The 23,408-nt window shown below is 47.0% G+C and overlaps 1 protein-coding gene across 7 annotated transcripts in view; it reads right to left on the bottom strand.

Moving 5' to 3' along the window:
- Positions 1-1,685: 1,685 nt before the first annotated feature.
- MPRIP (myosin phosphatase Rho interacting protein) overlaps positions 1,686-23,408 on the bottom strand; it is a 218,247-nt gene continuing 196,524 nt past the window's right edge. For 4 of the 7 annotated variants that reach the window (XM_053364529.1, XM_053364525.1, XM_053364527.1 and 1 more), the window contains 11 exons: positions 21,982-22,573; positions 20,406-20,522; positions 13,419-17,231; positions 10,903-11,050; positions 10,644-10,761; positions 10,037-10,196; positions 8,729-8,848; positions 8,485-8,571; positions 7,601-7,763; positions 6,693-6,778; positions 1,686-2,510 (listed from right to left, as the gene is read on the bottom strand). In XM_053364529.1, coding sequence (XP_053220504.1) covers positions 2,439-2,510; positions 6,693-6,778; positions 7,601-7,763; positions 8,485-8,571; positions 8,729-8,848; positions 10,037-10,196; positions 10,644-10,761; positions 10,903-11,050; positions 13,419-17,231; positions 20,406-20,522; positions 21,982-22,573 — 5,476 coding nt within the window. In that variant the 3' untranslated portion in view covers positions 1,686-2,438. Of the gene's footprint in view, positions 2,511-5,198; positions 5,265-6,692; positions 6,779-7,600; positions 7,764-8,484; positions 8,572-8,728; positions 8,849-10,036; positions 10,197-10,643; positions 10,762-10,902; positions 11,051-13,418; positions 17,232-20,405; positions 20,523-21,981; positions 22,574-23,408 lie in introns of all 7 variants that reach the window. The other 3 variants (XM_053364526.1, XM_053364531.1, XM_053364530.1) reach the window with 3 other exon arrangements.

The raw sequence follows: 23,408 nt of genomic DNA on the forward strand, positions 1-23,408 counted from the left end.
GCAAAAAGATGCTTGGTTGCTTTTTTATTTTATTTTACACCAATTTTAATGTTTGTGAAATACTGGCTATTCTAATCTTAGAGGACATGGGACATTTGTTTGTTTTATTAAAGAAGTGTATGGATTAAACATAAACATAATCCAAAGATAATTCATTCCAGTGGCACGGTTTCTCTCAAGTTGCAGGTACTTAAGGAAAAATAAGATTCTTCTGCCAAGCTACGAGCCTAGTTAATGATTTTAGAGGAGAAAGAAAATAATCTAGGCCTGAAGCACAACCATCTTTCCTTAGCCACCCTAGGGGATAAAATATGCTGGCTTTTCCATTATGTGCTAACCACTCTCTGCAGTCAGACGGTGTGGACAGACTGCTAGAGGCACCAATGCAAGACAGCCAAACCCTATCCCTTTCATACCTAATTTAAAAAGAAACTGCCAGACACACACCAAGAAGACAGCAAATGTTCTGCTGTGAAGACCCCCCTGCTCCAAAATAGCAACAGCTTTTGAAGGAACATTGCTTTGCATATAACACAAACAAAGATGCTAAGAGCTGTTTTGCTTCAGCATGGAGCAGCAGCAAGGGCCCACAGAATAGAATCAATGTGTGTCCAATTAAGAACAGGATGAAACTAAAAGGGACAGGGTGCTCTCCCTAGCCTCTAACAGCAAAACTTTGCTTTACAGATTTGTCTGCTCAAAAGATCAACAATTTTAGTCTGAATAGACTGAAAAGCAAAACGCCACCTCAGATTCACCCCACCTGAGCAAGGCATAAAAAGACTTTTAAAATACCAAAAGCCACCTTGCCCACAAACCTTGTAGAATTAACTTCCCAACACTTCCTATACGTTTTTCAAAACAGCAATGTTCACCTGCTTTTGGAATAAAAAATTGCATGCATTGTTCAAAGCTTCTCTATATACATTATTCTGCTTGGGAAAGGCCTTTTGGCCCTGGAACCCAACAGATCAAATATTCAATGCCTCTGTTATTGGCCTCATAGGTAAGGAGGACAAATGGGCCCAGACAACTGCTTTGTTTCAGATAAACAATGGCACTAAGATGTTTTCAAAAATTTGGACTGCCACTTTTCAAATGCCCCCTTTTAACAAGGTTACTTGTGACTTGCCATTCCCCTGTTTAGACTTCTCTCTCCACTGACATCTTGCAACTGTATTTCCACATGCAGATGCTACCAGCTTACATGAACATACAGAAGACTCTCTTCAACTGTTTTGAGACCCATTAAGTCAATCCAAAGGCAAGCCAGCCCCAATTTCTGCCTTGACCTGCTTGGAGGACTGGCCTGACTTCAGCTGTACTGTTCCAAATACCTCTTGCTTATCAGCAAGCCACGCCCTTCTTGCTTTGTAAAAGAGCCCTGCCTACTTAGAATTCTGAACCATTCCTACCGATTACATGGCAGAAATGCTCTTACTGCCTCCAGAGGACCAGAGCAAGGATTGCAAAAGATTTGTTCTTTAAAAGGCATCTTGAAGAAAACACCTCTGAGCTTCTGGGCAGAAAAATTTTGTTTGTTTTGCAGCAAATTAGGTGGGATAAAAGTATACATCCCACTGAAAGTCTAAGAAACGGTGCAGATTCTAGCATGGCCTTGCCAGAAGGAGTGTGTGGAAGGAGACCACCCTATTTCTCCAAGAGAAATAGTTAAGTTGCACTGATTAATTTCATCACAAGCTGATTGCACATCAATGCCTGCAACTGTTTGTATGCAAAGCAACTTAAAAGCTTTTCAAGAAGATCTAAGTGGCATTAAGGGAATAAATTCCAAACTGACCACATAGTTAAACACCAAGCTACAAATCAGGACTGCCACAAATGTCTTTTTCTAAGCCAATTATCTTGTTGCAACAAACAAGCTTTCACTAAGGGCACTGATTATGCCAAAAACAGATCTGCATGTCTTGTTTCAGTGGTTCAAAATTTGATCCAAAGCATGCACTTAAGTGCTGGATTCCTCTCAACAGTGGCAGAGCTAAGCACAGTGTGTTGCCTCCCTCCCCCCATCCCAGGGCCCTGTCACTACACCAAAGAATTTGGTAAAACAGAGCTAGCTTATCAACAGGCTGTTGAGCCTTAATACTGACACTTAGTGTAATGGATATACAGTAGGAAGGATGTTTTTGTAGAGAGCCAAGGGGGGTGGGGAGCATATCCCCAATTTCTCCCAGCCCTCTTGCCAAGGTTAAAAGCTTTGTAAGTTAGGACTAAGAAGTTGGGAAGTTCATTTGATGGTGGGCAGAAGAACTCCCAGCATTTTCCAGTCTTCTGGAGCATCCATACAACAACAGAAAAAACCCCACACACAAGCAACAGCAGTGAGGATCCTAGAGAACAAAAAACAGAAGGGTGCTTGTGCTGTGATGCCGCAAGCAGGGAGGTGTGCGTGGTCAAGCCAAATAGGAAGGAGAGAACTAGTCTTTCTTCAAGTCCTTGGATTCAAAGAGCTTGAGGCGCTCCTGCACGGTCAGGCCTTCCTTCAGACTCTGTACATGGGAGGAGAGAAGGAAGAGCAAACCGTTAAATGCCATTCTGGTGGGGAAAGCAAAAGTCCAATAGAGAGAGATGACACAGATGCTCAGGCAAAGGAAAGGCAAAAGATGGCATCCTCAATGGGAAGATTAGAAAGACATGCTTCAAAGAAAATGCACCATTATGGAGTGGTGTTATTGGTGAATCAATCTGCGGTGAAGAAAGACGGCAAATGAACTGGATGACTGCAGGCACAGCTAACTTAGTTGGGAGAGTAATTGCTTGGATGTTTGAGGCAACTGCAAAAGCCTTTGCTAGCTCATCAGCGCCTCAAAACTGCACTTTTCCCATAACCCTTTTGTTTGAGCACTCAAGTCCAGGGCTCAACAGTTCATCAGCACAGCTGCCCTGAGTGATTCATTTAACAAGCAGTTATGCCCCTACAATGGTTAATCCTGGTGAAAGCTAAATGGTTCTGGAGAGAAAGGATAGCTCAGCTGGTTGCAGCATGGGGATGATATGTCAAGGTTGCAGGTTCGGTCCCTGTATGGGACAGCTGCATCTTCTTGCATTGCAGAGAGTTGACTAGATGATCCTCAGGGTCCCTTCCAACTGTACAATTCTATGATTCAAAGTCCTATCTTGATCCTGATATAAAGCAGCCGGTCTTGATAGACCATGGTGCCATACTTTTCTGTCTGCTTTTTGCTAATCAGAGAAATACGTTAATTTCTAAGTTAAAACTTCCCCCCAAGTTAAGGGTCCATTTTGGGCCCTTTTTATTTCATGAGGGCAAAGCCAAGCACAGCCTGAAAGCTTCTAGCTGCCAAGATTACATTTGCAGTGTTTTGGCAATGTCACGTCATGTTTTCTGGAGCTACTTGTGATATGATCTAAGGGTTTACATCAAGATTGGGGAACCAGGTGGCCTCCAGGTATGCTTGGACTCTCAACTCCCACCAGCCCAGCAGAATGGCCAACGGACAGGGATGATGGGAACTAGGAGTCTAAAACATCTGGAAGGCACCCCTTATTTAAACCCAGGATTCCAGAGGGGAGATTGTTGATAAAGTCGGGGGATCTCTGTCTGGACCTTATGAAATCACTCTTCTGAATTTTTAGCAGTTATTTTGAAAGAAGAATCTCCATGTCAAACACTGGCTATTTTTCACTGGAACATACATTTCTTACAATGAGATCCAACCACAAATCAATGAGACAAGGAGATGCACAGTTTCTGATCATCTTGTGCCAATGTCCATTTCCTGCCATTTGAAAGAAGCCTTTCTCTCCACCCATCAAATCTAATTACAAAACCTTACAAACTGGGGGAAGTTGATGGAGAGGAATGGCAGCATCAGTTGATTTACAGGCAACCGAATCAAGGGATGCAGTGGCAGGTGGACTGTATCATTTCAGGATCAAATCTGTTTTTATACTTATCCTTGTGTGCAGGGAATTTTTGTCATGGATGACAGGGAGAAGGCTAGCCTAGAACCCTTTGCTCTAATGTGCTTTGCTCTGTGTGAAAGGGTTTCTTATTGTGTGTGTTGAAACATGCAAACCATTTCCCCAATACAAAAACTCAAGTGACAAAGAGTCCCAACAAAAGCAGCACCGTGCAATTCTGCGGTATTTGTAAGAGAGCTCTAGGGACACTGTAGACTAAAGCTAAATGCAGTTAGTCTAGTATCAGACATTTAAACTGCTCTTAATGCCGGTAAAAAATCCACAGTTGTTTGTTCTTTGTATTAAAATTGCCTCCCTATATTCCAAATCAGGTGGCTAGAGAGGAAAATGCTTACAGTACATCCAAACCAAGCTGCCTATGATATAGAACATTGCTTTTTTCTGTGTCAAAATGTAGATATCTTTTTGGTCAGGTGCGGTACTTAGCTTGATGGGCAATACACTTAATTTCTGAAAATTAAACCTCATTCAGGAATGAAACCATGTTTTGAGAAGGTCACTATTCCTCTTATACAGTAGTGACCTAATTTTTCCAGTTATTTCTGACAATCTACAGAAAATCAACTGCTTTCTCCTATCGGGTCATCTTTTTTTGTGGGGGACAACTAATATCACAACTAAGATGGTTGGGAAAATAAACCAGTATGGGATGGGTAGATCAACTGATTTAGTACCAGAATATTTAAGAAATGGGTAAAAATGATTTTTAAAGGGGGAAAGGTAGAGACCAGAAACCTGATCTGTGGACAGCGCAACTGGCTTTTCACATAACATCTGTCTGCCCTTTGTTAGGAGAAGGTTGGAAAAAATTCATCCATTCCAGAGGACATAATTAGTGAATCAAAAAGTACCCTTCTGCCTGTACACACTGCCATTTGGGAGAGTTAAGTCCACAGCATGCATTTTCATTCAGCATGCACACTCTTTTGTCCCATGCCTTCAATGCAGCACCCTGTTGTTCGTCTTAGGAGGTGCAGAAATCCTTCCAGTGATGGATATCAGTGAGGGCAGGGAGAAGCAAAAGGATGGAAGAGGCACAGAAACAGCCATTTAATCTGGCATGAACTTAAGTTTCGAAATTCTGCCTCTTGCTCCTCCCACTTAACCTCTATGTAATTCAAAGGCAAGGGGAGATAGATTCTCATTAGCCATGGAGATGTGAGCCGGGCATGCATTAAGTGGGCTGCCCCTCAAGAGGTGCAGTGTTCTTTGGAAGGTGCTGTTTGGATTACCTATGTGACAGGGAACCTGGAATCTGGTGCATTTCAGTTATCCCATGAGACCTGCTCAATAACGGACTGTTGTTGGAAGCAAAGACAAAAACAACAACACAGAAAACAGAAATAGGAGAAATACATGAATCCTGATTGCTCCGGAAATTCGCAAGTGCCAACATACTCCCTCCCACCCTAGCAAGGAGGGAAAAAAGGCAAACTGCAGCTTGGGGGTCTTCATGGCCTGCAAGGTCAGAAGTTTGCTTTTTAAACTCAGTACATAAAATCAGCCACAGAAGGGAAACTATAAATAAAAAGCACAACACTTTGTAACAAAGAGGAGCTACGCCACAGTGAAAAATTGGGGTACTCCAAAACGAAGTGCACACGTACACACAAAACTGGCAAATCACAAATGACACCAGGACTGAACTGCATGATTATCACAACATTTGTGTAAGTGTGTGTGTGTGTGTGTGTGTGTGTATGTCTTTTGCTGCAGCAGTCTTCCTACCATACCAGCTCAGGGAAACCTGGTCTCAGGGTGAGGAAAGTTGTGTGTAACTTTCCCTCCTTCCAGTTCTACCAGGCTACTGATCCTGGAACTGCACATCAGCACAGGTGCTCAAACATGGGGCAGGAGGGTGGTTCATTAACACAGGCCAAGCCTGTTAAACACCCAACAGTACTGCCCTTGTGGCCTAGCTGAAAGCATATCCCTCTAAGCCAGGGTGATCCAACCTCTCAGACCAAGGGGGCTGCAACAGTACTTCCAACATGAAACCTGTGGGTCACACACTGCTTTATATGCGTGCGGGGGGGGGGGGAGTTGAGGGAAAATTTCACCACCACCACCACACACATTTGCACTGCCTTTCCAGAGCCGGCTAAGCAAAGTGCCTGGCTTTGGGAAGGAGGCAAAAGGCTTTGGCAGGGTCCTAGAGCCCTTCCTTCTCTTCCTACGGTTGGGAAAGTTCAAACTAGGTTTTGGGAAGCAGGCAGGAGGACTCTAGGATCCTGTCAGGGCCTTCATGCCTTCTTCCCAAAGCCCAGGGCCTTGCTTACTTAGCTTTGGAAAGGCAGTGTGAGGGTTTGTGTGGAGCGTCAAATGTTGTTGAGGGCCACCCAAGAAGGCCTCAAGGCCACGCCTTGGACTGCCCTAGTAAAGCTCTCATGCCCTTCACTGAAAAATGGGAAAACTGAAACCACCAACAGTCCCAAAACTGGAGACCCAGGGGTGGAGTAGAATCTAGAAAGCTGCTCAGTGCTATTTTTCTAGGGAAAAGGGTGCCAGAACTCACCATGAACACCTCTCTTGTTCTCTTAGAACAGCAATGGCACCTGCCTGAAAGGTGCCAGAACTGAGTTCCAGTGAGTTCCGGCTGAAAAAAAACTCTGCACATGCTAATAACCCAGACAGAACACAGCAGACATATCATTCATAGACTTGTTATGGCATCTGACATAGCATAACCTCGTTTGGAAAGTTGGATGAAGTCACCATAAACTCACCTTTGACCTGATATTTCTCAGTTGCCGGCCAACGCTGGTCCTGTCTTTCTTCAAGAAATCAGGGTTGCTTTTGGATTTCATAATATCTAGGTGGAGGAGGAGAAACAGAGCCAGTTTACCTTGCTGTTGAAAGCACTACAAGCGCAACATTTCCTCCCTTGCCGTGGAAAAAAGGAAAACAAATGGTTGTCAAATGGGCACAAGGAACAACCCTGGGCCAAGACATTTTGCCACTGTAGGCAAAATGCTCCAACACCCCCCTTGAAGATCTGGCCCCCTCTCCCTGGCCCAGTCATTGTGCCCACGCTGCCGCCAGCCCCATCACTGTGACTGGTAAGATCAGCGGTACTGTGTTGATGGTGTGGGCCAAACCACAGTGGGGCTGGCAGCAGCGTAACTGTGAACACAGGGAGGGAGTGGATCTGCTGCCAGAGGCAATGGCTTCACCTAACCTCATGCAAGGGCCACCCCTACCCCAGAACACAGTCTCCAAAGGGACCCCCATTTGCCACCAGTTACAGAGCTGGCTCTCCTGCCAACCTAGCAGTTTGAAAGCACCTCAAAGTGCAAGTAGATAAATAAGTACTGCTCAGGTGGGAAGGTAAATGGCGTTTCCGTGTGCTGCTCTGGTTCGCCAGAAGCGGCTCAGTCATGCTGGCCACATGAACCAGAAGCTGTACGCCGGCTCCCTCGGCTAATAAAGCAAGATGAGCGCCACAACCCCAGAGTCAGTCACGACTGAACCTAATGGTCAGGGATCCCTTTACCTTTACCTTACAGAGCTGGCTCCCTAAACTGGTATGGCCCTCGTAAGTATACCCGAAGTGAAAGCCAGAAACTTGGCCTTGCTTTCATCCAGAATCCTCAGCAGCACCTATGAAAAAGCCAAACCAGCTAACAAGACTGACCGTATCCAGACACAGTGGTGTTCTCTGGGGACTTCTCGCCAAGGGCTTCAGTGGCCGCCTTGAGCTGCTCTTTCAACCTGCTAATGTCGCAGTCCGCCTTGGCCTTCACAATGCTGAGCTCCGTGTAAATGTCCTTATACTTATCACTGGCATATTTCTTGTCCTTTAGAAAAGAGAACAGCATTTCAGCTGAGGTAATGATTTCAGTCCCCTTCGGCCTTGGAGATCGGCAGCAGCAAATATTGCCAAAGGGCTAGACAGATTTCAACCCAACAACACAAATTGTAGCAATCAGTGCCATATGTACTCTTTTTATCTTTCTTGGTTTGGGCTTTGATTAAAAAAACACTGCAACCCACTGAGACAGGCTCCATTCTTGCAGAACAATTTGGTTTTGACCAAATAGTTGTATATGGCATCTTTCAAATCTGTGAACTACTCTTGACAACCATCCACTCAAAGTAAGGCAGTACGTATTTCAAGGGGAGGGAGATCACACACTCCCATGGGGGAACCAATATACAGCTTGCATTTGCCACTGATACAGACTCTTCTACATTGGAAACAATTAGCAGCTATACAGACTGAAGGCTCAAAACACAGCTATCTTCCTGAGGCTATGCAGGTCTGGTTGGGAGATGGTCTGAAAACCAAATGTACGCTGCTCTGAGTTTCATGATGGAACTAAAGACTTTTTTTTTATCTGCTCAGGGATGTTTCAATACTGGTTTCACTGCTTTGTGGATACTACAGAAATACATTTGTGTTGAATTTTACTGAAACTACCTATTATCATAATTACAAGTGGTATGTGTATACACGAGTCAGCTGAATTCATACGCATTTAAAGGCACTTGCTGTCTGGCCTCCTCCAGAACTATTACCCTCAATGCTGTTTGCAGTTCATCCTTCAAGGAGCTGATCTCCTGCTTCAAGTACTGTATTTCTGATTCCTTGACTCGCAGCAAGACCTGCAAAGGGGAAGAGAAACCCAGACAGATGCTTTTTAGATTAGGCAACTATGCACAAATGAAAAGGGGGGGGGGTTAAGCCATTGAGCAAGAAGGAAAGTCCATTTCACATGCCCCTTGAACTCCAACATCTGGAATCAAGGCAGGGCGCACTCACCTCCAACTCGTAGGCATCCTTGCCTTGGGTGAGAGGTGAGCCAGCCATCTCGATCCCACCCTCCCCAGTCACCAGGGTCCGTAACCGTGTGATCTCTGCAGCCAGGCGGTTGTTCAGCTCCTGTAAGAAGACCACAAGATGGCTATGAGCAGCAGTTATGAATAAAGCTCTCCCCAGTCCTAGGCAACTGAACATGCCTATTTTGCTTTTGGATGGCGACCTCAAGGATATAAATGGCTTCAGTTTTCACCAAACAGCACAAAACAGCATTTGTGGTTCTTTGGGCCTTCCTTGCTGCTATCTGTACTTCTGCATAGCAGACGAAGGGATTGAGCTCAGTATTTCCGCAAACGTGGCCCAACCAGCACATTTGTTTCCCCCCTCTAAAGATGGACATTTCTTAAGTTCACAGAGTTTTAAAACATTTTTATTAACCCATGTATATCTATACTGGTCATAATATACCAATAGCCTGAAATAATGACTTAAAATAAATATCTATTGCTAGTGGTGAAAGCCTGATTCTTCTGAAGTGATTGTGACAAAGAAGAAAGATTTTAGAAAGCATACATTTTATCAACGCTTCATTAAGAAGCTGTGTCACAAGGCCTGGTGACGAAAATAAGCACACAAAAGGATTTAAAACCAAACCACAGGATTTCAAAAACTGCACATGCAACCACCATCTAAAACTATGGAGCTTGCATATTTGCACAATGTCATCTTTAACACAGCAATTTCCATCTTGCATATTTTCCCAGGAAACAAAACGCCATTGAGGAGACACCTTGAGACACCCCTGACCTGGTATTTCAAGACAATTGGAGCTGTGGTGGATTTTGTAAAAAGAAGATCCTATGTTTCAGAGACCACCAAGCAAAAGGCAGTTTACAAGCCTGGTTAAGTCAGCAACACCATCTGGGGTACCATCTTTTTAATTCATTTTCCTTACCTAAACCAGGGGGCTTCCTACCAACTTAGATTGAAAACGTGCAGAAATCAGATCTGCCAGGTGTTGCAATAAATTTATGGTTTTTTAAAATATAGTTTAGTACTGTTTTTATTTTTAAAAACATATATGCGGGCTCCACCACAATTCTCTTCAGTGCTTAGGGCCTTTGAAGGTCTTAATCCTGCCCTGCAGAATTGCTATGATTTTGGTCCTGCTGAAACTGCTTATCAGGCCTCTTGACCAACTGACTCCCCTGCCCTGCAAGTCAAATCCTGGCTGAAAGCCATTCTGAAAAAGCACCAAAATGACCCTTTTCTCTTAGGCAGCTGAATAAGGCTGGACAGGTATTGCTTTACCTGGTTGTGTGCATTGAGCTCCTGGTTCTCCCGCTGGCACTGACGGAGGGCCTGCCTCTCTGCTTCCAGGGCCTGGGCCAAGTGAGCATTTTCCAAACACTTCTGAGAATACTGCTCGGAGAGAACTTCAAGTTCACGCTGGACAGACTGCAGCTCCTCCCTGATTGGGCATAGGGGGGTGGGGGTTAAAACAAAAAATAAAGATTGCAAGGCCAACTGCAAACCACAAAATGGATCAAATCAACTATCGGAGACTAGGAGGAGAAGGAGGCATTGCACAACCTTCTGGCTGTGGACAGACAAGATGGGCATTCAAGTGCATCCCACGCATTCAGTTTTGCTTTCCCAGGAAAGCAAACTTAGGCATGCGGTTTGATTGCACTGACTAGACTAAACATTTGTGTTGTCTATAAATGGGATCCCCATTAGGGTCAGCCAGTATGGGAACAGGATGCTGAACTAGATGGTTCTCTGGCCTGATCCAGCAGGGCTGTTTAGTGTGGGTGGTGTAGAATGATAAATTGTTCCACCCAACACCACCCAGGTGCCAAGAGCAGCTCCACATTTCCTACCTCAACAAATCTAGAAAATACAGAGGAGCACCTACAAGTATTGCCTCTGGAGTGCTTCGATGTCTGAGTTGATGCTGCTGATCTGCGAGCGGTGAGTCTTCTCCAGCTCCCGCTCCAGCTCTTCCCGGTGGGCGTTCTTCATGGCTTCTATGGCTGTGTAGGAAAAGAGGCAAGGGCTGTAGATAAGCTGTCTTCCTCTAAGAAACACTCCCGTCTTCTGATCTCACCTCAGGAACAAAACCACCTTCTGATGTTGCTACTGATGACCGCTTATGGTCTTCTCTTTCCTCTTACCTGAGATGGTGGCTGCCGTCTCCTCAGCTAGCAAGCGGTCTTTCTCCTCCCTTAGCTTCTCCAGTTCTCGCTGGTGCTGCCTCTGCAAGTCCTCTATCTTCTTCTGATGGGTCTCTTCCATAGCTGCAAACCCTCGTTCGCAAGTTGCCTGGGAAAAGACGGGGCAGGGGAACTGAATTTGTGTTTCTCGGCCTCAGAACCTACAGGGATTGTGTTAGGTTGAATGTTAGGATTGTGTTAGGTTGTATGGGCAGGCAGGCAGGCAAGCAAACAAAGAGAGGAGGAGAAAGCCTTGGAGCTGATGGACAAGCATGCATGGAAGGTCTAGACTGGAGCTCTAACATGCCTCTTCAATCTTAACCTGATAGAAAAACTACATGAAATCTGATTGACTACGAAGAGGGTTAGTTCAAAACCCACTTAAATGGGGACTTCCAAAAAGCCTTAGGAAACAGCCCTTGTCACTGGTACTCCATCTGGACTTGGAATGGGGAACCTGTAGATCTCCAGGTGTTGCTGAATGCCTGTTCCCATCAACCACTCAACAACATCTGGAGGAATGCAGGTTCCTTGTTCCTGATCTAGGCTTAACTTGGGATGCCATTTAGATAAGACTAGGAAGAGACAACACAACCCAGCGTCATTGTATTGCTGCACAGAGTTGTTTGATGGAAGTACGAAGCTTAAATGCACACTTTTAACCACAAAATCATTTGGAGTGGCCTGGATATACTAAATTCACCTGCACCAATCTAGCCTACTCCTTGGGAGGTACTGAATGTGGTTTGCTGTCTGTCCCACTTCTGCACTGTACAACTTCTTTCTCTGGTGTAAAATGTGAAGCATGCACCCTAATTCATAGCTGCCAAGAAACAGCTGCTTCTCATGCAATTTTTTGTACCCATGTAGAACACACACAGGGTGTCTGCTGAGTCTTAAGGAGGAAAGCATCTGTGTGTGTGTGTGTGTGTGTGTGTGTGTGTGTGTACACACTCCTCTTTAAAATATACCTAAGATACCTCTAGGATCCTAGCCTAAGACTTTAAATAAAATCTTTAAATATCTTCAGAATTTTTATTGGCTACTACAAAACGACAAAAACTGGGCTCTTTAAAAATGAAAGGTGGGTCTTTTCTGCATGAATGCTTAAAAACGGTACTTCTGCAGCTGGCTGCAAGGATATAGCTTACTGGCCAGCCTATATAAATATGGTAAATAACATGTTGCAAAGCTGTGGTTATATAAGTTGCCTATGCCCTTCCTGAAACACATCTGTGGAGGCATGTACAGCTTCAGTTCCTAGCTCTTTACACTGAGGCCAGAATCTTAGCTGGTGGGCTGGGATTTATTTATGCCGCTTTGCTCTCTGTTCCTTGATAAGCACAGAACTGCCCCTTGAACCAGCTGTGGGCTGCAGAAGTGGTTGCTGCAGATCTGTCAGCCAAGGCAACACTTTTTAGGATGGCAGAATGTTAGTCCAGGGGGAGATCAGTGTTCTGCAAGGGACATTTAAAAGCACTCTCTGTTATGTTAGTGCAAGCATGCCAGCAGGTGCAATTTGCCTGTACGGCAAACCATGTGAGCTGTGAAAAGACTCTGTTGCTGAAGGGTGGAGAATGTTCTTGTGGGAATGCTACTAAGGTTTATGAAAGGCAAAAGAAAAAAGGAGGCAGGCTTCAGCCATGCCTGGAAAAGAATGTTCTCATAGAACCGTTGACTGCTTCTCGCATTACTATCATCATTTCATGATGTGACGTACCATTTACCTCCCATTAGCCCCTTTATATGGCCATGTGCTACAGCAATTAATACTGGAGGGTGTCCGTGGGCAGAATGTTGGCCTTAGACTGGAGGGACCCGAGTTTGAATCATGGCTCAGCTGTGAATTTCAGCTGAAGCAAGTCTCCGTTCTCTCAGCCTTGCCTAGCCTGCAGGGCACTTCCAAGGATAAGGTGATGCAATCCCATTTACCCTCTGAGCTTCTTTTAGGAAAGGGGGGGGGTATAAAATGTGATTAAAAGGAAGACTTGTAAAGACTTATCTTTTTGCACAGGCTTTCCCCGGCCAGACCCTATTTTATGTGCTTGTGTTCCTGTTTTCTTTGTTTTTCTGTGCTTTGATACTACCGTTTCATTGGGATGTAAGTTCGATAGAAGGAGAGGTGTTTTGAAGGACAGTTATAGGAAATCTGATATCTAAAGGTGAAAAAGATCTTGTGGAGGTTTGCAGAAGATGACATACATCCCTAGGGCTCTGGCTATATCACCTCAAGGACATTATATTGGGCTTCCAAGATGGACAATTTGTTCCTATGTTGCAATGCAAAGTTTTGATTTAGTGTTCTTAGGGGGCAGTCTTGTGGACTGTAAGCATTCTATCTATCCTCTGGCCATCAAGTTATAGAATTCTATTTGCCTTTAAACAAAAAGGTGATTGTTGCATTGCCATGGGTGGGGGGCGAGGAGAGATTTACACACATGACTTATTGAAATTAAGTGCAGTGAAGAAGAAAAAACCTTAAGATTCTCAAAGTCCTTCTGGTATTTCTCCCTCAGAGTGGACGCATTGCCTTCGAGGTGCTTGTTCTCCAGCTCATCTCTCATGATGTTCATTTGGGCTTCCAGCTCTTGAATGCGCTCTCTCAAGCCGTGCATGGCGTCCAGCTCGCTCTCTGAGCCCTGCACCCCACCGTCGGGCTTATCAGCAGCCCATGCTTCTCCTGCACCCAATGCCACAGCAGGCAGTGCTTCTGAGTGCTGATTCTGGTACTGCTCCAGAGATGCTTGCAAGCCCTGCAGCTCTTGCTCGTAGCGCTTCTGCAAGGCCAGCAGCTCTTCATTGTGGAAGACCTGCAGTTCCTTCATCTTGACTTGAAACTTGTCCTCTAGAGTTTGGATCTGCTCAAGGTGGAAAGTCTCCAAGTTCAGCTTATCCCGCGCAAGAGAATCTAGTCGCTGCAGCCCTTCAGTCTGTTCTGATTTCAGAGCATCCTCGGTCTTGTGAAGCTGCTCAACCACGTTCCGGATCTCCTCTTCATACGTGTCCTGAAGCTCCAGTATTTTCTTGCTCTGCTTATGTTCTTCTTCTTCCAGGAGTTTCCGCTGATTATCAAGCTGCTCCACTTTGGCCTTGAGCTCCGAATTCTCCCTTTCAAGCACAGCAATCATCTCGGCATACTTGCCCTGTTGCTTTCGGAGGAGCTCTTCGTATTCCTCCCGGAGGGTGGCAACTGCCCTGATGCGTTCCTGACACAGAGCATCCACATTGTGCAGGGACTCTTTGTACAGCCTTGCCTCCTTGGCGTACTCCAGCCTTGCCCTGTAAGCCCCGTAACAGACCTGGGCCTGGATAATCGCATCTTGAACAAGCAGAGACGAGTAGCGCTCAAGATCCCCCAGACACATATCGTAGGGAGGACTGGAAGAAATCCTTAGCAGCTTGCGGCAGTCTTTCAGGGCCTCGTCAGGGGACAGAGACAGGAGAGCAGCAGATATTTCTTTCAGGACATTTGCTCTGTCTTTGAGCTGCTGAGCAAGATCGCCCTGAATGGCAGCTAGAGCTTGACTGCCAAGATCCTGCAAAGTGTGGGCTTCTGGCATGAAGCCAGGAAGGCTGGCATCCCAAGCTGAAGTGCCCTCTTGGATTTCAAGGGCTTTGGAAATCTGATGCATAACGCTGTCAAATTCAGGAGTCTGGTATGCTTTAATGATTTCCTCCAGCATGCACTTGTGCTGCTGAAGGGCTGTTCTGGTGTTGTGGAGGTCTTCTTCGATGGCCTTTAATCTCTGATGAAAGGACTCTCTCATTTTCTGGGCAACAAAACTGAGCTCTGCTTTAATCAGCGTGCTGTCTGCCACTGAATGAATGAGGCACTGAGGAATGTTTAAACACTGGGCCTCCCCCTTTCCCTTCCCCTCTTCTTCCTTGGCACTCAAATTCTTCCTTAGCTCCTCCACCTGGCTCCAAAACTCATCTTCCAACACTAGCTTTTTAGATAAGACGTCAGCCAAGGCCACTGCAATATGTGAAATATTTGAAGGCTCCAGCAAGACTGCATCCACTGTACCATGAATCTCTCTCAGGGCTAAGGAAATCTTGGAGGTTGCATCTGTCAGAGACTCTGCTATCTGGTTGATCAAGCTGGCTTCAAAAGCCACCCTCCTGGAAAGCATCCGCAGCTGGTCTTGTTCAGAAAACCCTACTTGTTGCTGCTGGAGGGCAGCTTTCTCCTCCTCCCCCAAGCTGCTGCCTTCTGCATGCAATGCTTGGGCTGCAGACAATTCTTCTGCCAGATGACCAGGCGAAGAAAGTGCCTGTTGCAACACGAGGACTGCATCCGATAAAGAAGTTTCCGTATTGGACAGGACACCCAAAAGCACCTCTCTCTCTTGCTCCGTCTCACATCTGGACAAAGTTCTTAGCTGTTCTCTGCATTGCTCTAAGCACACCAAGGCTTGGTTGTTTCTCCCATGGAACCTTCCCAGCTCATGGATGTGATTCTCAAGCAGCTTGTGTTTTTCTTGCTTCTCGCCCTCCAGCTGTGAGACCAGCCTGCTGACTTGAGCCAAGCTCTCCTGAAGCTGCTCCCTCAGCTGTGCTTCTGTGCTGGCCCACTGGTGGTGAAGCGTGATGAGGGTGTCTTGATTGTGGCCCTGCTGGCTTTCGAGTTTCATGGTCACATCTTTGAGCTTTTCTTCTGTGATGAAAAGTTTGGTTTCCAGGGCGTGGATGATAGACAGGTAAGTCTCCGAATCACCTGTGCCTGGGTAACTCGGAGCTGGTTCTGATGACATACTGTCCTCCGAAAGTGACCTGTCTTGGCTGGTGTCTGATGAAGTGCTGCTGGTCCACATCTTCTCGGATCCATCAGGGTGGATATATTTTTGGCACTGGATGTTGGAGAAACGTATCCTTTGCCTTTTGGCTCCGGGGGTTTCTGTGTCTGATTTTGCAGAGTCCTTCTGGCAAATCTCTCTCTCTTGAAGGTCTGTAGACTTAGAGGTAGACCTACACTCTTCTGGGTTCACTGCTGGGTGCTCACAGATCTGCCTGTGACTGATATTGGGGCCCTGATCCTCAGTGAGCATGCACTCTGAGACTGGAAGTCTTCTTTGAAGCTGTGAATGTTGTGCTGTCTCCACAACTTGACCACCTGTTTCCGTCGCAACACATGGTGCTAAGCTCTCACCAGTTGATGTTTTCAACTCATCGTCTTGCGTCTGCTGATCTTCCACGTTTTCTGGACTGCTACTTACGGCAGCTATTTTTAAGAAAGGTTCCGCAAGCTCCTGGTCCTTATTTTCCACAATTCTCGAGTGGGCTTCCCTCACCACTCTTAGCTCCTCCTCCTTTTCCTTCAGCACCGCCTGCAAGTTCTGGAACTGCCCTGACACCACCTCGTAGGAGTGCTCCAGGGCATGGTAGTTGCTCTCCTCCAGCTGCAGCTTGGCTTGCAGCTTGGCGACCTCGTTATCAGACTCAGCAACCTGGTTCATCAGCTCTTGGAACCGGCATTTGATCTGATCGCTTTCCTCCTCAAGGCTCTTGATGTGTTCGGCGAGCTTTTGGATGCTGGCTTCTTTCATTTCGAGCTGCTCTTCCAGCTGGTGGACAATTTCGCTGCTTTCAAATTTGACGGACAGCTTCTCCTTCTGCAGAACCTCCATCTGCTGCTCGTTGTTCTGAAGCTGGTTCTCGTACTCGCTGGCTTTGTCCTCCGCTTCCTTCAAGCTCTGGATGAGGACCTGCTTCTCCCTCTCGCAGCTCTCCAGCAAAGCCTCATAATTCCTCTGCAGCTTCTCCTCCATCAGCATCTGAGACTGCTCACTGGCACTCAGCTGCTGGCTGAGGCCAGCGATCCGATCCTGGAGCCGCTGCACTTCCTTCTGGTAGTCCCTCTGCAGAGCTTGCTGCGTCTCCAGATCTCTCAGCTCCTGGGTCTTCTCCAGCAGGAGTGCCTCCGCGTTCTTGAGCTTCTGCTCGCTGGCTTTCAGCTGCGAGCTCAGCGCCTCCTCGCTGTGCTGCCACTCTTCCATCTGCTCCTGAGCTTTCTTCCGCTCGGCCTTCAGGTCGCTCTTCAGCTTTGCCAGAGTCTGCTCTTTGATGGAGAGCTCTGCGGCAGCATTGCTGAGCCTCGCTTGTAGGCTCTGGATCTCTGCCTCGTGGTGCCGGATCACATCCTTGGCCTCCCCATAGCTACGCTTAAGTGACTGGATCTGCTGGTTGATCAGTTCCTGCCGCTGACACTGGGCTTCGAGCTCACTCTGGAGGTCTCGATTGACTTTATGGAGCCTCTGCCAGGCCCCCGATGGGGGGGTGGCCACCTCGGTCTTTAAAAAAAATTGATTAAATAGGAGATTAGTAGCACTCTTGGTTCCCAGTTCTGAGTGTCACACCTCTGGTCAAGTTGGGCCACAGAACAATTCCTTGCATAGGTATGATCACTACCCATCTGTTCCAATTTTGGATGGTTTCAGTTTTGTCTGCTTTCTTTTTTATAAAATCCCTTTTGCTCAGGGAAACAAGGAAACCCTTCTTCAAGTTTAACAGACAACACGGATGATAAAACATTGAAACAGCTTGAACGCAAACGAGCCTAAGAGGAACAAAACAAATTAAAACAAAACAAAACAAAACAAAATGATGGAGAAGAGAACACCACAGGAGAAATGATGACTTGGGACAAGTAGAAAAAAGGTTTGGAAAGGAGTGAAAATTGTGAGGGGGGCGGGCAATTCGAATATACTAAGATAAAACAAGCAACTCTTTGAAGCATTGGGAGACCTACCTGCTAGGAACTATCTTTTGCAGCTTGAGGCTAAGTTTGGAAAGGATGGGTTTAAATCATTATTTATCTTGTTTTGCTGGGATTTTATTTTCACTTTTGTGTTACCCACCCTGACTTTTAGGGGTGGGTTGACCTGTGAGTCTAACTGCTGGATTGTGTGTGCAGGTGTACAGTTAGAGCATAAATGTTTTCGCCTAGCAAAAGATGCAGAGCTTCAGGTAAATAAAGTCCTGGAGGAATGAAGGCCACTGAGAAGTCACAATTGCTCTCCCCTCACCTGAAGAGATGGCAGCTGCGAACTGATCCCTGCCGCAAACGTCTTACAGCTTTCCTACTCGTGGAAAATATATTTGTGTGTGTAATATGTGAATGAAGTTTAAAATGCGGAAGTTCTAGATCTGTCTGCTACCCGTGTTTTGTTGTAAATCAAGACGAGCGGAGAGGAAAGGAGGAGTATGATGAGAACATAAAAGTCAGAACAAGGAAACCCTCAGAGAGATTCAAAACCAAAGCCATGTTGCATGCAAGGGGGCGGGGGAATAAACACACAGAGAATCATGCAAGAGTCGGACAGAAATCATGTGGCTTGAAGAATACACAAACAGAAAGAGGCAAGAGGAGCACAGCGCTAAGCCTGATAATTTGGCCTGTCTTGCTGTACCGTAATCGCTGGCAGGGACAGCCCATAGATGTGACACTCAGGTACAATAAGTCAGATTACATGCTTCCACACCAAAAAACAAAAAACCAAACCCCTAAAAAACAACCCATGCAATATTATCCACACCCAAGAGAGATTAGTAGAGTGACCCTCTCCACCCTCGCCCAAAGGAGGCAGAAGATACAACTGGTGTCTTGGGGGGGGGGGAGAGAGGAAAAACAGTCATGCTCAACTTCTGTTAGCACTGAATGGGCTGGAGAAGCTCCATTTGCCATCGAGCTCAAGGCAGGACACACACGGGAAAGGTTACGTTGCAAGAGCTCAAAGAGGGGCTCAGTTCAACATGCACGCGGATCGAGTCCTGTAGATAGATATGCAGTGTCTTGTTGGGCAGAACATTCTGCAACATCAGCGCTATGAACCGGGGATGGGAAGGAGGCAAAGGATTAGGAGCTCACCCGGGCTCTGCCGTTTTGGGAGGAGTCTGGCAAAAACGCTCCCCAGAAGCTGCAACCATCTGCTTTTCACAAGGGTCATTTGCTTCCCCGCTGGGGTGACCAGCATGCCTGCTTTATTGGTCTTTCACCAATTCTTCAAGGTCTCTTAAAGCACCATCTTATGCACGCTGACCCAGGAGCAAGTCCCACTGAACTTAATTGGACTTACATCCGAATAGAGAGACATAGGATCACATCGTTAGCTTCTTAGTCCTACAAGCAAAGGTACTCCTATTGGGCCCGGTTAAAAGGAGAGGAAGCATTTAGGTTATCTGGTGCGACGTGATGGAATTCGTCCCATTATTCTGAGCCTGGCAATCTGTACAGTGATCTTCATCTGCCAGGAAAAGGAGGTTCACCCCACACCACAATGCCACCTCTGTCACCTACACAAATGGCAAAATAGCAAGGAGCCATAGGTGCAGGGTATCAGGTTGAAGGCACAACAGATAACCTAGCAAATGGGCAGCATCTGCTCTCTTTTGTCAGTATGCAAGAGATTCTGTTCCAAAAGATGATCTCTCTCCATCAGGAGACTTGGGTAGTCTTGGACAGAAGGCCAACTGTTCCAGAAGGTTGAACACATTATGAAAAGGGAAGGATGTCTCTGCAGCATGGTGTCGCTCTTTATCAAAGCTACTTACAAAATAAAAATATTAGGCTTGCAACTCTGAAGAGTGGGCATTAAATTGAAACACATTTTAATAAACCCAAAGGCACCCTCACTTAATCAAGCAACTAATGCTTTAAAATTTTAAATTATTGTTAATTGAAATGTATGCAAACTGACAATGGCACACACCAGCTTGGGAGCTATGTTTACTCCCCTGCAGGAAGTCTGCTTCATCAGTTAGGGAACATGGTAGCAGAGTAGGACCCAGCAGGATTGAACCCTCCTGCTCTCAGCAGTGTAGTCAGCGGGGTGGGGGAGGAGATGCTGTATGTCCTTCTCTCTTGCCCATATAGGCTTTAAAAACCCCAATTAAACATTAACCCCACTGATCAAAATGAGTCAGGATCAGATCCAGATTGGGTGTTCCCTGGGTTGCAGCCCTGGATCAGTTAGTAGGAGAGCGGGGCACACACAGCCCTAGAAACAAATTACATTGTCAACTACATACTTTGGAAAGTGGCTTGTTTGCTATCACTTTTGACACCTCTTAAGATACTGCAACCCAATTTTCCATGAAGTTTCCTAAGATCAAGAGGCAGTTTTTGGTCTACGTTTGGATACAACCAGACGTGGTTATCAATGGAGATGGTGGACCGAACCTTCCGAAACTCTTCTGATATAAACCATTGCTTTCAAAACTGGAATGATTTCTCAGAATTCCCGAGCAACAAGGCTGCTTAGTGCAGTACTGAAAAGAGGAGCTTGCTCTGTACCTGCAGAAAAGAGGGTAATGCAAAAAGCTTCTCTCTCACCCCTACGACGTGGAAGACTGAAGGTTTTGCAAACTGTCTCCCAGGTGCGTCCCCACAAGCACCCTGGACTGAAGTCCCACAGATTAAATTCGAGCAATGGCAACCAAGTAGGACGCTGGCCTTGCTCTCCTACCTGCAGGACGTAACCTTCCCGGGCACTCTGCTCCCGGCCCAAAGCTACTTTCAGCTGGTCCTGCAGAGCGCGGTTCTGCTCCAGGAGTTCAGAGGCTGCCTTCTGGCTCTGCTCCAGCTGCAAGCACAAGAGGGAAGGGAGAAGACCACAAAGACATTCAAAAACATCCACAACTCCAAACCGGCAAGGTGACCGGCTGCCCTATACAAACTGGGTGGGTGAATTGGATGGATTTCTCCTGCAACCTCCTAACAGGAGCTTCTCCTCCTCCTCTATACCAAGCTTTGGGGTAGGAACTAAGCAAAGAACTTCTCCAGGAACCATCGTGCTCTAGGAAGCCATTCCATCTCCAGTTTCTCCCCAAAGGCATGGGCTTAGATGGTGGGTGAGACTTGGCTTGCATTTTCCTTCCCCTTCCCCAGGACTGGCTCATTAACAGCAGATTCTACAAGGACAGCAGAAGGTCAGATAAACTAAACATAATTCACTTGCTGAAGATGCAGAAGTGCCAAGGTGAGCTGAGCTTCTCCAAGTAAATGAAGCCATGGAGGTCAACACGCTTGGACACTTCTCTCCCGTGTAGAGGGAAGAGAGGGAATGGTTTCTTATATCCCACAAGAGTGGGGAGGCTTGCCAATTTTGATCCATCTCTGGATAATTGAGGAGGACCAGTAATTATGGCCCTATCACAGGTTATGGGGAACCTCTGGCCCATGGGCCAAATTTCAGCACCACCCCCTTTGATTGCATGCTGCCTTCTCAGATTATGCTCAAAAGAGGATTACAACAATGAGAGCAATGCTTTGCAAAATCAACAATGTGACCCAGCATGAATTCCAATTTGCCCTGCAAGGCCGTTTCCCACAAGCCATGCCCACATGCAAGCGCCACGCATGATGTCACAGGTGCTCCCGATTGTATCCTGGCCAAAGAGTTTGGCAGTCACTGCCGAGGGAACTCCGTAGGATGGCTGATCCCAGAAGAGAGCGGAGCTTGGACTTCCAAGTTCCGTGGGATCCATCGCTTTGGCTGCATGTGGCAAGCCAGTCCTTGAAAGGGCCTTCAAAGTGCCGAGCAGAGCTATTTGCAAGCTCCCTGCTCCTTGCACAGAGCCCTGCTTGGTGCTTTGAAGCACCAATGACCCGCTGACTGTTGCCACTCCAAAGCGCAGCCCAGGGCTCTTTGCAAACCCAGTGTGGCACTTTGAAGTCACAACCATGGTGGGGACTTCACAAACGCCCCATCGCTGGATGCCAGGTGATCTGACAGGTAGGCAGTGAAAGGGTGGGACAGAAACAGATCCAGTTCCCTAGCCCTGCCCTATCGGGAGTTAAAGAGGAAAGGTAAGCCAGTTTAACGTGCCTCTTCCATATTTAAAGTGACAGTAAGCAAACGGAGGGGTGGGTGGGAAGAGATTAGTGTGAGCAAGAGAACTGAAGCCCCCTGCTTTAACCTCGTATCCCCGTTTCTGCCAGGGCTCGCTGCTAGGCCTCTTGAACTCCCATCAGTCCTAAACCAGGCTGCCTGGAGGAGCCCAAGTCCCACCCACCTGCCCTCCTCCCTCCCTCCATTTTACCTCCTTCTCCAGGAGTGTGGTGAGGTGCTGCTTGTGGAGAGCCTCGCTGCTATCATCCGGATGGGCGAGGTGTAGAGGGGCTATGGGGACCTGCTTCTCCTCGCGCAGAGGGGTCGTCTCCACCTGGTGCCACCGCTGCTCGATCTCCACGTGGACGTTCTGCGGCTTGGTCTCCGAAGGGCTGGGCAGCCCCGGGAGCCTGTCCACCTCCATGCGGGAAAAGTCTTCTGGGCCTCCCCCGTCAGGGGCATCCAGGCTCTCAAACCGCTTGCGCCTCTCCTCCCTCCGCCGCGCACGCTCCCTCTCCAGCTCCCCGGGGTCTGCATCCGTGGAGCCGGGCTCCTTGGCGAAAGGGGCGCCGCTGCCTTTGGAAGCGTCCGCCACGCTGGCTCTCTCCTGAGCCAGGGCTTGCTGGATGGGGCGGAACTCGGCCCAGTCGAAGGTTTTGGAGCGGCCTTCGCGCCGGCGCTCCCGGGCGCGGCTGCGCTTGTGCTCAGGGTCGATTTCCGCTTGCTCGGCGTCCTGTTTCTCGCTCGGCTTGGGGCAGGCGTCGAAGGACGAGCTGGTTTTGCTTTTCTCCTCGGGCAAAGAACTGGCAAGGAGGGAGGAAAGTGGACAAGAGAGCGAAAAACCATCAGCGCTGGTGTTGGTTTCCTATCTGTATATCTACCCCCTTTCAGTTTTGCTATGTAAAGGTACCACTGTAGGCCAGAAGGTAGTGGGGGCAGGGAGGGAAGAATCGAAGCCCGTTGAAATGTCCAGGGCCATGCTATCTTTGAAGCTTTTTGCTATTGCTTTTGATCTGCCTGTGAAATTATCTCCCTCTTGCAAGATTTAGCATTTGATGCCTATCAAAACTAGTGAGTAGTGAAGCGCCCCTTCATCTGAAGTCTGAAGCAGCTTAGAAGCTTTGCAAATTCATTTTTGCATTCCAAGCTAGAGGAGGACTTCAAGGTGGTTCAGAACACACCTGAGCATTATGGGCTACATACACACATGCTCTGAACCAAACAGTTATGAAGTATGGCAATCAGAACGACCAGGGAAGGTCCTTTGTGAAAATCTGCTTTCTACTAAGTGGGAAGTGTAACTGTTCTCCCAAACTGGCCTGATTTTGGTCACATTCTGCCAGGGTTTTCCCCAATTCTCATTAAACCCCACAAAGACAAAAGTATTCCTCTCAACAGTTTGATCTAGTGTGTCCTCAAAAGAAAACTAGCTTTGTTGCTGGTGACTGCAAGGTGAAATAATTCCTGCGAGTAGCCTCACAGAAACCCTCCTAAGTTAGAGAATTCAGGGCTGAATACAAGATGAGATTTTCCCTACCATACATACACACACAAAAATGGTGCACTGATTGTACATTCCTGTGCTTTTATTTTAACAGGTTCCTCAATGGGACCCATCTTCAGGGAAGGAAAACATTA

Source organism: Podarcis raffonei, chromosome 14 (genome assembly GCF_027172205.1).
Source record: "Podarcis raffonei isolate rPodRaf1 chromosome 14, rPodRaf1.pri, whole genome shotgun sequence".
Lineage (NCBI taxonomy): Eukaryota > Metazoa > Chordata > Lepidosauria > Squamata > Lacertidae > Podarcis > Podarcis raffonei.